At 44.6% G+C, this 16,911-nt stretch overlaps 1 protein-coding gene across 1 annotated transcript in view; it reads right to left on the bottom strand.

The window, feature by feature from the left end:
* Positions 1–16,911, bottom strand: part of GUCY2C (guanylate cyclase 2C) — a 552,042-nt gene that overhangs the window by 421,490 nt on the left and 113,641 nt on the right. Inside the window, exon 2 of the mRNA XM_073644175.1 lies at positions 5,930–6,042. Coding sequence (XP_073500276.1) covers positions 5,930–6,042 — 113 coding nt within the window. The remainder of the gene's footprint in view (positions 1–5,929; positions 6,043–16,911) is intronic.

Below are 16,911 nucleotides of genomic sequence, written 5' to 3'. Positions count from 1 at the left end.
ATCAGGAGAGAAACTAAACACAGGTCAGATAAGCTCCCTGAACTAACAGTGCAGAGTATTATCGGGCAGGAAGAAAAGGACTGGAATGAATTGTGTCACAGGGATCATCTCCCTCATCAAACCCTCCCCCCTCCATCTCCATGCAGGATAAAGAATGCTGTGTACTATTGTGTCCTTGTGAAGGAAAAGTCTGTGGTTATGTATGAATAGAAGTGTGCAGCTAAGAGATCTAATCTATGCTGAATTATGCTGCCAAAGAGACTGTAATACTGTACCTTGTGAAGAAACTAATGTATTGTTACTGGAGCCGGTTGCTCAAGAAACTCAGACTGTACTGTAATGAAGATTGTTGCTGTAATATCCCTGAATTAAACTGACTGTGCTTCAGATTAAATTCCACTGTTAAACTGTTGAAAAAGACTCTTGTCAGATGTGTCTGTTCAGCTATTGAATCTATCGTGTGCCTGAGAGAAGCGGCAGCCTATGGTCGCCCTGAGTAACGGTTCCCCCAAGATTCCAAAGAATTCATGAAACCCGTCTCGCCCTATCTGAACCTAGCAGCATGCGTGTAACAATTATCTGTTTCGAAAGTAGGGGGTCAGCGGCATAGGGATTCATGTGAAGGTAGAGTAGCATGTACAAGTTTGGACAACCCTGGTCAAAATGACTGCTATTGTGAACAGTTAAATGAGTTGTCCACTACTTGGACAACTCGTTGTCATCCCCCACGCTTGGCCCCGATAAAATAAAAAAGCTTATACCCACCTCCTGTGCTGGCACCGGTGCTCAATCAGCGTTGGTGTCACTGTCCCAGTCTCCTGTTGAATTGAACATAGAGAGAAAGTCAGGGAGCCTGGACTTACTCTTCATGTTCAATTTGTCCAAAGGCAGGGACAGTAATGCCAGCACTGATTGGGTGCCGGCATCACTTGTCACAACAACAGCAAGGGAGCCCCAGGGAGAGCGAGTGCTGACACTGTGGGAACGGCACCGGCACGGGGGGTGAGTATAAGCTTTTTTATTTTATTGGGGCCAAACATTTAGATTAAGAAGGGGTTGTCCAAGTAGTGGAAAACCCTTTTAAGCAAGTAGAAGATGAAATGATCTCTAAAAAGTGTAAAGTTAAAGATTAAACATTTTCTTATTATTTTAGTCAAACATATATATATATATATATACTGTATATATACTGTATACATACAATATATACAGTACAGACCAAAAGTTTGGACACACCTTCTCATTTAAAGATTTTTCTGTATTTCCGGTGACTACCTCTTGAAGCTCATCAAGAGAATGCCAAGAGTGTGCAAAGCAGTCATCAAAGCAAAAGGAGGCTACTTTGAAGAACCTAGAATATAAGACATATTTTCAATTGTTTCACATTTTTTTGTTACGTATATAATTCCACATGTGTTAATTCATAGTTTTGATGCCTTCAGTGTGAATGTACAATTTTCATAGTCACGAAAATACAGAAAAATCTTTAAATGAGAAGGTGTGTCCAAACTTTTGGTCTGTACTGTACATATATATATATTTTTTTATTATTATTTTTTTACATTTTAAAAATGACAAGGAAAATGGGTTAATGCAAAAGTTTGGGCACCCTTGGAGATTTGTGTGCCCAGATAACTTTGACCAAAGTTATCATTTTTAGGAAAGGCCATGTGATGCAAATTTCCCAGCTTTATAAAAACCCAGCCTCCTCTAACCTTGTGCCAAAAATCATCCATGGGTTTTTCTAAGCAGCTGCCTAGCACTCTGAAAATGAAAATGGTGGAGGCCCACAAAGCACGAGAAGGCTATAAGAAGATAGCAAAGCATTTTCAAGTTGCCCTTTCCTCAGATTGAAATGTAATTAAGAAATGACAGTTAAAAAGGAACAGTGGAGGTCAAGATAAGAAGACCTAGCAAAATTTCAGTGAGATCTGCTCTGCAGTTCAAGATAAGAAGACCTAGCAAAATTTCAGTGAGATCTGCTCGAAGGATTGCTAGAAAAGCAAATCAGAATCCCCAAATTTTTATTGTAGGTACACTTCACCTGTGAGAGACAGAATCTAAAAATAAAAAACAGAAAATCACATTGTATGATTTTTACATAATTAATTTGCATTTTACTGCATGAAATAAGTATTTGATACAACAGAAAAACATAACTTAATATTTGGTACAGAAACGTTTGTTTGCAATTACAAAGGTCAGACATTTCCTGTAGTTCTTGACCAAGTTTGTACACACTGTAGCAGGGATTTTGGCCCACTCCTCCGCACAGATCTTCTCCAGATCTTTCATGTTTCGGGGCTGTCCCTGGGCAACATTGAGTTTCAGCTACCTCCAAAGATTTTCTATTGGGTTCAGGTCTGGCCACTCAAGGACCTTGAAATGCTTCTTACGGAGCCACTCCTTAGTTACCCTGGCTGTGTGTTTTGGGTCATTGTCATGCTGGAAGACCCAGCCATGACCCATCTTCAATGCTCTTACTGAGAAAAGAAGGTTGTTGGCCAAAATCTTGCGATATATGACTCCATCCATCCACCCTTCAACTGGGTACAGTCGTCCTATTTCCTTTGCGGAAAAGAAAATGCAATGTATAAGCTTCCCCCACCATGCTTCACGGTTGGGACGGTTTTCTTGGGGTTGTACTCATCCTTCTTCCTCCAAACACGGCGAGTAGAGTTCATAACAAAAAGTTCTATTTTGGTCTCATCTGACTACATGATCTTGTACCATGCCTCCTCTGGATCATCCAGATGATCATTAGCGAACTTCAAACGGGCCTGGACATGTGCTGGCGAGAGCAGGGGGACTTTGCGTGCTCTGCAGGATTTTAATCCATGACAGCATAGTGTGTTGCTAACGGTAATGTTTTAGACTGTGGTCCCAGCTCTCTTCAAGTCATTGACCAGGTCCTCCCATGTAGTTCTTGGCTGATTTCTGACCTTTCTCAGAATCATCCTTACCCAACAAGGCAAGATCTTGCATGGAGCCACAGATCGAGGGTGATTGACAGTCATCTTGTGTTTCTTCCATTTTCTAATAATTGTGCCAACAGTTATTGACTTCTTACCAAGCTGTTTGCCTAATGTCCTGTAGCCCATCCCAGCCTTGTACAAGTCTACAATTTTGTCCCTGGTGTCTTTAGACAGCTCTTTGGTCTTGGCCCTGGTGGAGAGGTTGGAGTGTGATTGATTGTGTGGCACGTGTCTATTATATGAGTAAAAAGTTCAAATAGGTGCAATTAATACTGGTAATAAGTGCAGAGTGGGAGGGCTTCATAAAGAAAAGGTCTGTAAGAGCCAGAATTCTTGCTTATTGGTAGGTGATCAAATACTTATTTCATGCAATAAAATGCAATTTAATTTTATAAAAATCATACAATGTGATTTTCTGTTTTTTTATTTTTAGATTCTATCTCTCACAGTTGAAAAATTACAGACCTCGCCTTTCTTTGTAGGTGTGAAAAGTTGCAAAATCGGCAGTGTATCAAATATTTATTTTCCTCACTGAATGGCCTTCATGGAAGAGTCATCAGAAGAAAACCTCACCCGCCTCCTCACCATAAAATTCAGAGTCAGAAGTATGAAAAGGAACATCTAAACAAGGTTAAAATAGAACTCTTTGGCCACAATGAACAAATGTATGTGTGGAGAAAAAAGGGCACAAAATTTCATGAAAAGAACATCTCGCCATCCATTAAGCATTGGGGTGGATCAATCATGCTTTGGGGTTGTGTTGCAGCCAAAGGCACGGGGACCATTTCCCAGGTAGAATGAAGAATGGATTCAATGAAATTTCAACAAATTCTTGATGTAAACATAACACCATCTGTAAAAAAGCTGAAGTTGAAAAGAGTATGGCTTCTACAAATGGATAATGATCCTAAACACACGTCAAAATCCACAATAGACTACCTCAAAAGGCACAAGCTAAAGGTTTTACAATGGCCCGCACAGTCCCCTGATCTGAACATCATTGAAAATCTGTCGCTAGACCTGAAAATAGCAGTGAATGCAAGACGGCCCAGAAATCTCACAGAACTGAAAACATTTTCCAAGTAAGAATGGATGAAAATCCCTCAAACAAGAATTGAAAGACTCTTGGCTGGCTACCAAAAGCATTTAGAAGATACGATACTTGCAAAAGGGGGTGCAACTAGGCACTAGTCATGCAGGGTGCCCAAACTTTTGCATTGGCCTATTTTCCTTTTTGTAATTTTTAATATGTAAAATATGAAAATATATATATATATATTTTTTTTTGTGTAAAATACAAAGGAAATGTGTAATCTTCAACTTTAGCCCTTTTAGAGATCATTTAATCTTCAACTTGCTTAACTGTCCACAATAACAGTAATTTTGACCAGGGGTGCCCAACCTTTTACATGCCACTGTAACTGGTTAGATTGCAAGTTCTTTCTCTGGTGATGTCTGTAAGGATTTTCATTTTTCTCGATGACAATACTGATACTTTTATACCAGCTACTTCCAAAATCTTCACAAGGTGTTTTCTTACTTTTGGATTGAATTGTATTTTTGTACCAAATTACGTTCACTTCGGCTGGACAGAACATAACTCATCCCTGACTGGTATACAGTTTTTGTGGTCCCATGGCATCTAAACTTGCAGATTATCATTTGGACAGATGAGCCTGGTACTTTCAGGCATTTGGGAATTGATCCAAAAATGTATCAAACTCATGGAGCTTTATAATTCTTTTTCTGATGTCTTGGCTGATTTGTTTTGATTTTACCATGACATTAAGTAAAAAGACAAACAGGCCTTGAAAAACTACCACCTGTACTCTTTCAAATAACTGAAATTATGTCAATTAACCAAACAGAAGCTCTAAAGTCATGACATTGTTTTCTGCAATTTTCCAAGCTATTTAAAGGTATAGTCAACTTGGTGTATGTAAACCTCTGACCCACTAATTAATTTATAATTCACGGTATAAAAAATCAACTATTAATATTTGTTTGAAAAAAAATGGTTGTGTTTTCTACAAAGTGGATATCTTATCTCCTTCCTGCAATAATGTCCTGGGAAGGGGTTCACACATGGGGAGTGAGCAGAGCTCCCTCCACATGCAGCTGATGCTGACTATATTTCATCCCGACATTTGTCTCTAACAGCAGCGGCTGGAGTTTCACTCTAGCTGTGACTTTCAACCATTTAGCTGCTGCTTTCAGTCTCTGATAGCGTCATTATAATGTAACACGCACTAGTGCTCGCTCGCGCACATCAGCTCCTGATGGACAGCCATCAGGGTTACCATTGCAGCAGTAGATCACTGGTGAAGGCCTCTGCTATCATGGTACTCATATGAAACTCAGTCACAGGCTGAGCTTCACATGAGATGGTGATTTTCTCTGTAAAGTTCAATATTGTGGTATTATAAACAATCTCAAGTTTATGTCCTCTAAGAAGATTGAAAAATAATGTAAAAAATAGGAAAAATAGTTAAAAAGATTAAAAAAAAATTCAAAGCAGCGAATTTTACACCATTAAAAATAAAGAAAGGAGAAACAATAAAAAATAAACATATTTTGTATTACCACATCTGTAAAGTTCAATCAAAATATAAAGTTAAGTAACATGTAGGGTAAACACCGTAAGGAGAAAAAAAATCAACGCCAGAATTGTGTTTTTTTAAGTCATCTTTGCCCTAAAAAATGCAATAAAAAGTGATCAAAAACTCATGTACCCCAAATTGGTGTCAATATAAACGTAAACTCATTATGCAGAAAACAAACACTCATTCAATATCATTATATTTTGCAGTTTTTTCAGTATATTATATGGCAAAATGAATGTTGTTATTCAAACTTACAGCTTGCGCTGCAAAAAACATACAGCTATGTTAACAAAACATGATATGTATATATGCACACACATTTTTATATAATTCTATTTTTCAGATACTTACGATAATATACTTCAGTTTCTCAACCCCTTCACAGCCACTGGATATACAGCCTTGATTTAAATAGAGCTCTGTGGTATAGACTTGGTAGTCAACGTTTAAGCTTACATTTTTTCCTGTGAAGTACATAGAAAATAAGGACATTTATTTTTTTAAATCAACACTTCAGGATACCTCTCATTTGTATTTGGTTCCTAACACTCAAATCCCCATAAACCAAAGGAAAGGGGTCCCAGAGTCCTCTGTGTGGATGTAGTGACAGTGCAAATGCAGGGCTCCCATTCCATTCACTGTCTATGGTACTGATACAGATAGCTGTGCCCTATATTCAGTTCTCTGTCAGTTTTATAGACAGCGAATGGAGAAGTAGTTATGCATGCTCCATTCACAAAGGGTACTTGGGGAACTCTGTGCTAGTGATCAGTGGGGATTCCAAAAATTGGGTCCTAGAAATCACACACTTGTTATTTTTTTTAAAGGGCTTGTTAAAAAAGAAGACCAGCAGGTTATGGGGATAAAAGAATAAATAAAGTTTATACTCACCTTGCGTTGTCCTCCCGGTGTTTTGTCTGCTCCGTCCGGTGTCTTGCACTGCTCGCGGTGGTGTGAAGGACCTGCGGTGACGTCATTGAGCCATGTGATGGGTCACATGACTCAGTGACGTCATGGCAGGTCCTTCACAACAGCGCGAGCAGTGCAAGACACCGGACGGAGCAGACAAAACACCGGGAGGATAACGGAAGGCGAGTATAAACTTTATTTTTTATTTTAAATTCTTTTTTTTACAGTTTCTATGGTACTCAGGTCTGGATGAGAGTCTCCTCTCCTCTAGACTTGGGTACCATCAGCACATAGAAATGAATAATAGCCGTGTGTACAAATGTACTAACACGGATATTATGCGTTTCAATGCAAGTCAATGGTGGCGATTATGCTGCGTGTCCACAAAATTGATGGACATGCTGCGGATTTTTGAGCGCAGCATAAGGCTATGTGCCCACGATGCAGAAATGAAGCAGAAAATTTCTGCAGCATTTCTGCATCTCCCTGGCAGAAAAAAACGCATGCAGATTGTGCATGCGTTTTTCCTGCAGAATACATGCGGATTCACATGCGGGTTCACATGCGTTTCTGCTTGCAGATTGACAAGCACTTTCCAGGCGATAGCATCACTTGGAAAGTGCTTGACAACTAGGTCACACTGTATAAATCCATGCAAACAGCGTGGATTTATACAGTGTGAACCGTAAAAATTAAAACAAATAAAGCTATACTCACCCCCGAGGCCCCGGCGTGGCTGCAGCGCTGCTTCCTGGCTGGTTCCCGGCTGCCGGCATATCGCGAGACAGAGCGGTGAAGGGCCTGCGGTCACATGACTGTGACGTCACCGAAGGTCCTTCAGCGCTGCTGGCATTCAGAGAGAAGACGCCGGACAGGTGAATATAAACTTTATTTGTTATTTTATTCTTTTTTTCACAGGTACAATGGTACCCAGGTCTGGGTGAGAGTCTCCTCTCCTCCAGAACTGGGTACCATCCGCACATAGAGACGCATAGAAGCCGCTTGTAAAAATGTACAGTCGCGGTTTCTGTGCGTCTCAATGCAAGTCAATGGCGGGAGTTCCGCTGCACTTCCGCAAAATTAAATGACATGCTGCGGATTTTTGTACGCAGCATAAACGCTGCGGAAAAATCCGCAGCATGTGCATAGAACATGCGGAATCCCCTTGGGGACCATGGGGTGCGGATTACCTAGCGTTTTACAAGCGTTTCCGCTGCGGAAATTCCGCAGCAAAAACGCTACGTGGGCACACAGCCTCAATGCTGCGGAAAAATCCGCAACATGGGCATTGACATTGCGGAAATTCCGCAGCATATACGCTTGTAAAATGCTACGTGGGCACATACCCTAAGTGGCTATAGGAAGAACCCCCATTTCTATACAAAGAATATGCAATTGACCCAATTTGATATTGACATTTTATAGCTGCCAGCTGTGACACCTAAATTGGTTAATTTATGACTACTGTGGTTTCTACAATTAATTTAGTTTATGACTGTTGTAAACCCACCACAACTTCTCCTTTATCACTTTTCATCTGCAGTACCATATGACCAGATATAAAAACAGAAATAATTACAGGACATGTGGACTAGTGTTGAGCCACCCCCGTAGTGTTCGAGTTCGGTTCGGTTCGTCGAACACCCGTGTGTTCGCCGAACTGTTCGTCGAACTGTTCGTCGAACACCTTCGAACACCGTTAAAACCAATGGCAGGCAAACAAAAACACATAGAAACACATAGAAAACACCTTCAAAGGTGTCCAAAAGCTGACAAACTGCTCAGAAGACACAACTAACACATGGAAAAGTGACAAGTACATATAGTCATGCGAAAAGAAAAGAGGTGGAGGAGTAAAAGGAGGGGGAGACACAGATATAGGCATGTCATGCCCTTCTAAAATCCAAAAAGTGAGAAGCCGAGACGGCCAGTCCGCTCCTGCCCGTGCCACCTCCGTGTCGCCGGGTTTGTGCCAGAGCCGCGGTGAACCCTGACGGCCAGCCCCCCTCTCCCAATACTGGTGCCTGTCCGCTGGTGGGTCGAGAGAGCCCCCCTGTGGTGGAGGCAGCTCTAAGCTTTTTAATTTAAATTGTCCCTCTAATTTGAATGAATACACTTTAAATCCATTTACAAGGATCTATTGGAGGGCAAGTCTCATGCCAGCAGCCGCGTAATTCCAGCTCCAGTAGCGTCCACTAAAGCTGCTGCAGTTAAAAAGCTTTTATAAGGATCGAGCTCGGCTGTCCACCGCAAGGCATCCTAGTGCCAGTCCCAGCCCCTATGCCTTGGGGTGCCTCCTGATGCTCTTCACTAAGTATCCCGTGGTCCCGAAGCATTTCCTTTGAAAAAATTAAGTGTCCAAACTACAGGTGGTGTAGCTTGCTTAACAGCCGGGATAATCCGCTGACTAGCAGACACTGCTACTAGGCACAAAGTATTTCCTGGGCTAGATGCAGTTAAAAATTTGTAAGTAGATACTCTCGTTGGATGCTGAGAAAGCATTCCATAGAGTCTCCTGGCACGCCATATATGATTCTCTTAAAAAGCTTGGGGTAGGGGTCTAGGGGACCCTTTTATAGCCAAAATCACGGCCCTGTATCACAATACGTCACCTAGGCTGAAGATAAATGGAACTGTAGCACCGAGGGCTCGGTTGCTACAGACGTATTGCACCTCACCCAGAGGTGTGATATCTCACTCTCAGATAAGGATGGAGTGTGGATCAGGACCCGACACCTGCATGCATTACACCACATTGCCATGGGGCAGGGCGACCAATATGCCCCTGAGATGGGCACGACAGTCCCTGTCCCTGGCTGGAGTGGGGGGAGGGAACACTGAGGAAGGGGAACCCTGCAGTGCAGGAGCAGGGAGGAAGCAGTTCCTGGGTGCATTGAGAAGGGAGTATAAAAGGTGGGCACCATCTTAGTTCAGTGCAGAGAAGTCTGAGCAGAAGTGGCAGGGAGCAGGGGCTCTGCATGAGCTCTGCTCCGGAGGTGGGCCTAGTAACAGAGGCCCAGGCCTGCAAGAGGGAGAAGGAAGGAAGAGGAGCGGAGAAGGCTCCAGGAACGAGGAATGAAGGGATCCCAGGGGTGCGGACGGGCGAGTCGCCACCGCACGCCCGAATCCACCTGCGTGGAGGGGTCAGGCCAAAGGGGGAGCTAGTGGAGGCAGGAAACGACCCTCAGCTAGAAACCGGAGGCTCTGACATTTTATGTGGCGCAGCCTCTTGCTCCACCCGCTAGGAAGGCACCACATAGGGTCAGGGAAACTGGCGCCAAGTTTACCAAGAGGAGGCCCGAGGCAGCCGGACAGAAGTGTTGGTAAGAAAGGCCAGACAAAGGACACACAAAGGGGGTCCTGTGAAGCGCTCCAAAGTTATCTGGGAGTTGTCTGAGCCCCTCACCTGGTGAGCACAGTACGACGTGGGCAGCCGTTACCTGCAGACGTGGTCTGGATAATAAGAACTGTGAGTAAAGGCCCTGAACTGCATCACTGACTCCGTGTCGTTACTGCTGCTGCCCTGCACCATCACCCCCATCCTCCGCATACACTGCCCTGAGGCTATACTCCTCCCGTGGGGAGTTATGCTACGCTCTGCTGCACCCACAACACCAGCCTTAGCGGTCTGCCCTGTAGCGGCGGTTCACTCTGACCGCAATCCACGGGTGGCGTAGTCGGACATTTAAACATCAAAACCACATAAATAGTTCCGCCACTGGTTTGACCGCCCTGAGCCACGGAACCGGATCGCCGCCACGAAGACTACAACCACCAGCATCCACCAAAAAGGGTCCGGCTCCGGGTGTCCCAAGGCCCAGGGGGTGCGTCAGAACATTTTCATCACCTTTCACAATCACCAATGGGACAAGGCAGGGATGTCCTCTGTCCCCTCTCTTATACATCCTAGTGACGGAGCACCTGCTCTCATCAATTCGCCATAACCCCAATATTAGGTGGATTGAGGTGGGAGGCACCGAGTACAAGTGCTCTCTATTTGCTGATGATGTCCTAGTATATATCACTCAATCACATATATCCATCCCTGCTGTTATGGCTGAAATAGATCACTTTGTTACATGGTAAAATTTTAAAATCAATGCAGCGAAGTCTGAGGCCCTCGATGTCTCCCTCCCTAAATCCATATAGGATTCCATCCAGTCCAACTTTCCCTTTGCCTGGCCCTCACAGGGTATCAAATACTTAGGAATTCCTATTCATAGAGACCTCTCCCATCTATGTTATCTTAATTTTGGGCCCTTTATTGAACAATTCCATACAGACCACGGTTGGCAAGTTAGAACTGTAAGATTCACTACGTGAACCACTGGTGTTTTGTGGAAAAGCACATGTACACCGCGTTCCAAATTATTATGCAAAAAGTGTTTAGGAGTGATAAGGGAAGAATTTGTTTGTTTGTCAGTTAAACTCATTGATGGTGATGTGTGTCAGGGCTCTTTATATCACTGTAAGCAATTGCAGACACCTGTGCTAATTAGTTTGGCAGGTGTGTCCAATGAAAGGCAAGACTACTTAAGAAGGCTCTCTCACATTATTAAGCAGCCTACATTTTCTGCCAAAATGGGAAAGAAAAAGGATGTGTCGGCTGCTGAGAAGCAACAAATTGTGGAGTGTTTAGGTCAAGGCATGACTACAATCAACATTGTGCGATGATCAGGATGAAGTGTCTTGGCAATCAAGAAGTATGTAGCTGATTCACAGTACACACGTGTGCGTGCTGATAAGGGCAAATTGAGGACTCTTTCCTACAGGCAATTACGTCAGGTTGAAAGAGCAGCGGCAAAAAAGCCTTGTCATAGCAGCAGACAAGTTTTTGAAGCTGCTTGTGCCTCCAACGTCCCCCGAACAACAAGATGCAGGGTCCTTCAGAGGTTTGCAGCTGTGCATACGCCATCCTGTCGACCTCCTCTATCCACTTCACACAAGCAGAAACGGCTCCAGTGGGCCAAACATTACATGAAGACTGATTTCAAAACTGTTTTGTTCACGGATGAGTGCCGTGCAGCGCTCGATGGTCCAGATGAATGGAGTGGAGGATGGCTGGTTGATGGACACCCCACGCAAACACGGCTACAGCGCCAACAAGGAGGAGGTGGAGTAATGTTTTGGGCTGGAATCATGGGGAGAGAGATTGTCGGCCCCTTTAGGATCCCTGAAGGCGCTAAAGATGAACTCCATAATGTATGTGGATTTTCTCAAACAGCACTTCCTGCCATGGTTCAAGAAGAAGAACCGTGTATTTCACAGCAAGATCATTTTTCTGCATGATAATGCACCATCTCATGCTGCACATAAAACATCTGCATCTCTGGCTGATATGGGCATAAAAGGGGACAAACTTATGGTGTGACCCCCATGCTCCCCTGACCTCTACCCCATTCAGAACCTTTGGAGCATCATTAAAAGGAGTGTCTATGATGGCGGGAGGCAGTTCACATCTAAGCAACAGCTCTGGGAGGGTATTCTGTCCTCATGCAAAACAATTGAAGCAGAAACCATCCAAAACCTGACAAATTCAATGGACGAGAGAGTTCAGAAGCTCCTTTCGAACAAGGGGTCCTATGTGAAAATGTAACATCACCTAGAATAAAGTTTTGAGTTGAAAACTGTTTGATTTCAGTTTCTAACAACCTGCTAATGCTTATAATTTCAAAAATGACCATTTTTTTGGTCTTTATTAAAATGAAAAGGTTGATCGAAAAGTTTGGGGGATCTAAGAGTGTGGCAACCCAGTAGTCATGATTACTTCGAATTCTGACAATATGAGGGTCATGCTGCAGGTAGTGCAGCAAGAAGGCACTTATGTGTCTTGCGCATCTCGGAGCCCCAAAATTATTTTCCGGGCTAGATGCAGCTAAAAATTATTTTTAATTTTAAATCTGGTGAAGCTTATTATAGATGGCCTAATAGGATCAGTGCTGCACACTGCTACAAAGCCCAAATTATTTTCCAGTCAAGATACAGATAAACATGATTAGTAATTTGAAAGCTTAAAACGGTTGGTAGGGTGATTTTAACCAATCATCAAGCTTTTACTCTCCCCAGGATGACACAGGGGTAGAAAAGTCGTTTCGGATCCATGATTTGTTCATCTTTATGAACGTGAGTCTGTCTACATTATCAGTGGAGAGCCGCGTGCGCTTATCTGTCAGCACACCACCAGCAGCGCTGAACACACGTTCAGACAGAACGCTGGCTGCGGGGCATGACAAGATCTCCAAGGCGTAAGTGGCTAGCTCCGGCCATTTATCCAGATTGGAAGCCCAAAAAGAGCAAGGGTCCAGTGACACAGTCGTGGCTTCAATGTTTACTTGGAGATACTCCTGTACCATCGTCTCTAGGCGTTGACTATGTGTCAGACTTCTTGTCTCCTGTGGCCTTGCAAAGGATGGGCTAAAAAAGTGGTGAAATGATTCCGCAAAATTGATGTTACCAGCAGATACTGTGGTTCTGTTACGGTTTGAGTGCTGAACACTTGACGGTCCCACGGTTGGCAAGTTGGAACTGTGAGATTCACTACGTGCACCACTGGTATTTTGTGGAAAAGCACATGTAAGATTCTGCAACAGTCTCTGCTGATACTCCTGCATGCGTGCATCCCTTTCTATGGCAGGAATAATTTCTGCAAATTTACTTTTGTACCGGGGATCTAACAGTGTGGCAACCCAGTAGTCAGGATTATTTCTAATTCTCACAATTCGAGGGTCATGTTGCAGGTAGTGCAGCAAGAAGGCACTCATGTGTGTTGCGCATCCAGGAGCACCAAGTTCCTGTTGTGTTGGTGGCGAGGTAACAATCATGCTTCCTTCCTCTGTCCTCTCCCCCCAACCTCGCACAACAGAAATGTGATCAAGGTCTCCCTCATCTGATGAGTCTTCCATCAGTTCGTCCTCCACTTCTTCCTGGGCTCCTGCACCTTCCTCACTAGTTTGGCTGCTACCATGCGCCCTGGTTAAACCATCTCCCCCACCCTCACATGCCTGCCGCCTTGGTGCTGCCGACCGTCTGGACCTTGCAGATGTTAGCCCTTCCGCATACAACTCCTCCTCCTCTACTTCCTCCACCTCCTCTTGTGCCACCACCTGACTCCGAATTCTGTTTAACATGTGCTCCAGCATGTAAATCACCGGAATAGTCATGCTGATAATGGCATCGTCAGCACTAAACATCTTCGTCGCCATTTCAAAACTGTGCAGAAGGGTGCATAGGTCCCTGATCTGAGACCACTCCTCCAGCGTGATTTGCCCCACCTCTGAATCTCGTTGGCCCAGGCTATACGTCAGAACGTATTGCACCAGGGCTTGTCGGTGCTGCCACAGTCGCTGCAACATGTGCAGAGTTGAATTCCACCGGGTAGGCACATCGCATTTTAGCCGGTGAAGTGGCAGGCCCAACGACTTCTGTAGAGATGTAAGTCGCTGAGCTGCGGGATGCGAACGGCGGAAGTGAGCACACAGCGACCGTGCCCTCTGCAGAAGGCCATCTAGTCTGGGATAGTGGGCTAAAAATTGCTGGACAACCAGGTTCAACACGTGAGCCATACAAGGCACGTGTGTGACATTGCCCCGGCGAAGGGCCGCACCCAGGTTTGCAGCATTGTCGCACACGGCCTTCCCTGGTTTCAGGTCCAGTGGAGACAACCATTCATGAAATTGGTTCTCCAGAGCTGACCACAACTCCTCAGCTGTGTGACTCACATTTCCCAGACATTTCAATGTAAAAACCGCCTGATGACGTTGAGCCCTACTGCCAGCATAGTAAGGAGGTGTGCAGGATCCCTTCTGCGCAGTTAGAAAGCTTGTGGCATGACCAGACAGGCTTTGGGTGCAGGTGGAAGACCGAGAGGAGGTTGAGGAGGCAGAAGCAGTGGAGGAAAAATGACATAAAGAGGATTGACGCACAACTCGTGGGGACGGCAAGACTTGGACAGCAGCCCCTTGTCCTGCTGTCACCATAGTTACCCAGTGCCCAGTCAGCGACATGTAACGCCCCTGTCCATGCCTACTCGTCCAAGTGTCTGTGGTGAAATGCACCCTGTCACACACAGAGTTTCTCAAAGAAGCGGTGATGTTGTGTGCGACATGCTGGTGGAGCGCAGGCACACCTTTCTTTGAGAAGTAGTGCCGACTGGGCATCTGGTACTGGGGCACTGCGACGGACATAAGGTCTCGAAAATCCTCTGTGTCCACCAGGCGGAAAGGCAGCATTTCTGTAGCCAAGAGCTTGCAGATGGTGAAATTCAACCTCTTAGCTTTCTCATGGCTAGGAGGAAATGGTCTTTTACTTGTCCACATCTGAGGGACCGAGGGCTGGCTATTGTGCTTAGACCGGGTTGATAAGGGTGTCCCCGGCAAACTGCCGGTCTGTGAGGAAGATGCAGGCGGACATGTTAGGTTGCCTTGATCCAAAGGTGGTGCTATCGATGTCGGACAGCGCTCAAGACCAGCTGGTGTTACCACCTCCAAAGAAAATGATGACCTGCCAATCACGCTGGCTGTTGCGGGTAAAGAGGTGGCAGGTCTGCGCCCCAAAACAGGTGTGACTGCTGTCCCCCCAGTCACAGAGGATGAAGAGGCCGCGGATGCACAAGATATGGCAGACGGTGGTTGGCCCGGCCGGCTAGACCGCATTGTAGCACACTGAGCTTCCCACTGCAACTTATGCTTCATGTCTATGTGCCGGTTCATGCATGAAGTACTCAAACTATGTATTTTTTGGCCTCTACTTAGCTTTTGCTGACAAATGTTACAGATAACACGAGTTGGGTCATCTTTATCGATCTGAAAAAATGCCCAGGCTATGCAAGGCTTAGCACCCATGCGACCTGAAGAGCCACCACGACTTGTGGTGAGAGGCAGAGTTGTGTTTGAGGATGCAGTTGTTGACGTGCTTCCAGTACTACGTCTCTGTCCAGGAAGGCGCAACCTGACCTCGTCGTCACTAGCATCTTCCTCCACCTCCTCTGCTGACCTCATCTCTTGGCTGACTGTGGGTTGACAGTAAGTGGGATCTCCGACCTCATCATCATCACCCTGTGCGTTATCACACCCGTCGTCCTCAGAGCCAACCGGTTCCTGCCCTGACAAAAAACTAAAGTTGTCGCTCCAATCAGGTATTTGAGTCTTATCATCGTCTTCCTCATTGTCTCCACCAACAGGAGTTACAGTTTGGGAATGAGGGTCTACATTATGGTCAGAACCTTCTGCGTCTGGTCCTGGATCCGACTCATAAAGATTCTGGGCATCAGTGCAGATCATTTCCTCGTCTGGATTCACAGAAGCGCTGGAGTCGACCTCTGATTCCCAGGCTATAGTATGAGTAAACAGCTCTGCAGACTCAACCATCTGTTCTACCTCATACTCAGACGGGCAGCTGGAGATTTGGGAGCTGTGAGGAAGCAAGTGCGATTTGGGTGACACCTTTGAGGACTGGAGTATTTGTGATGTTGAAGTTGATGTGGAGGAGAGCCCACTTAAAGGAGCACTTGATATCCGTTGAAGCACCTGCTGTTTTTGTGCCTCATCTGGAATTTGTAGCGATTGGCGTGGCCGTAAGAAAGGGATCTTATCACATTGTCCGCTAAAAGAAGTAGACATTTTAGTTTGGCTGGAAGATGGTCTTTCTTCTGCACCTACCCCACGGACACAACCTTTTTTCCCCTTCCCAACACGCCTATTCCCCTTTCCACCAGCAGCAGGCCTTTTTCCACTCATTTTGGTGGTTAACTAATTCACAACTCTGGAGTTGTTTGCACAAAAAAACAATGGATGGTAACCGAGCAGAGCTGAGTGGCCAAACTGTGGTATTAGGCCAAAACTATTGGCTGGGTTAGATGCAGAAAAAAATTATTTTTAATTTGCAACCTGATGGAGGTCAGTATAGATGGACTAATAGACCAAGTCCCACACACCGCTAGAAGCCCAAATATTTTTTCAGAGCTAGATGCAGAAAATTTTTTTATTCAATTTGCAACCTGATGGAGGTCAGTATAGATGGACTAATAGACCAAGTCCCACACACTGCTAGAAGCCCAAATATTTTTTCAGAGCTAGATGCAGAAAAAAATTATTTTTAATTTGCAACCTGATGGAGGTCAGTATAGATGGACTAATAGACCAAGTCCCACACACTGCTAGAAGCCCAAATATTTTTTCAGAGCTAGATGCAGAAAAAAATTATTTTTAATTTGCAACCTGATGGAGGTCAGTATAGATGGACTAATAGACCAAGTCCCACACACTGCTAGAAGCCCAAATATTTTTTCAGAGCTAGATGCAGAAAAAAATTATTTTTAATTTGCAACCTGATGGAGGTCAGTATAGATGGACTAATAGACCAAGTCCCACACACCGCTAGAAGCCCAAATATTTTTTCAGAGCTAGATGCAGAAAAAAATTATATTC

Source organism: Phyllobates terribilis, unplaced genomic scaffold, assembly GCF_046119375.1.
Source record: "Phyllobates terribilis strain yellow unplaced genomic scaffold, ASM4611937v1 Scaffold_8__6_contigs__length_399053987, whole genome shotgun sequence".
NCBI lineage: Eukaryota > Metazoa > Chordata > Amphibia > Anura > Dendrobatidae > Phyllobates > Phyllobates terribilis.
Note: the sequence above shows the minus strand (reverse complement) of the source record. Positions and strands in the feature narration are given on the sequence as shown.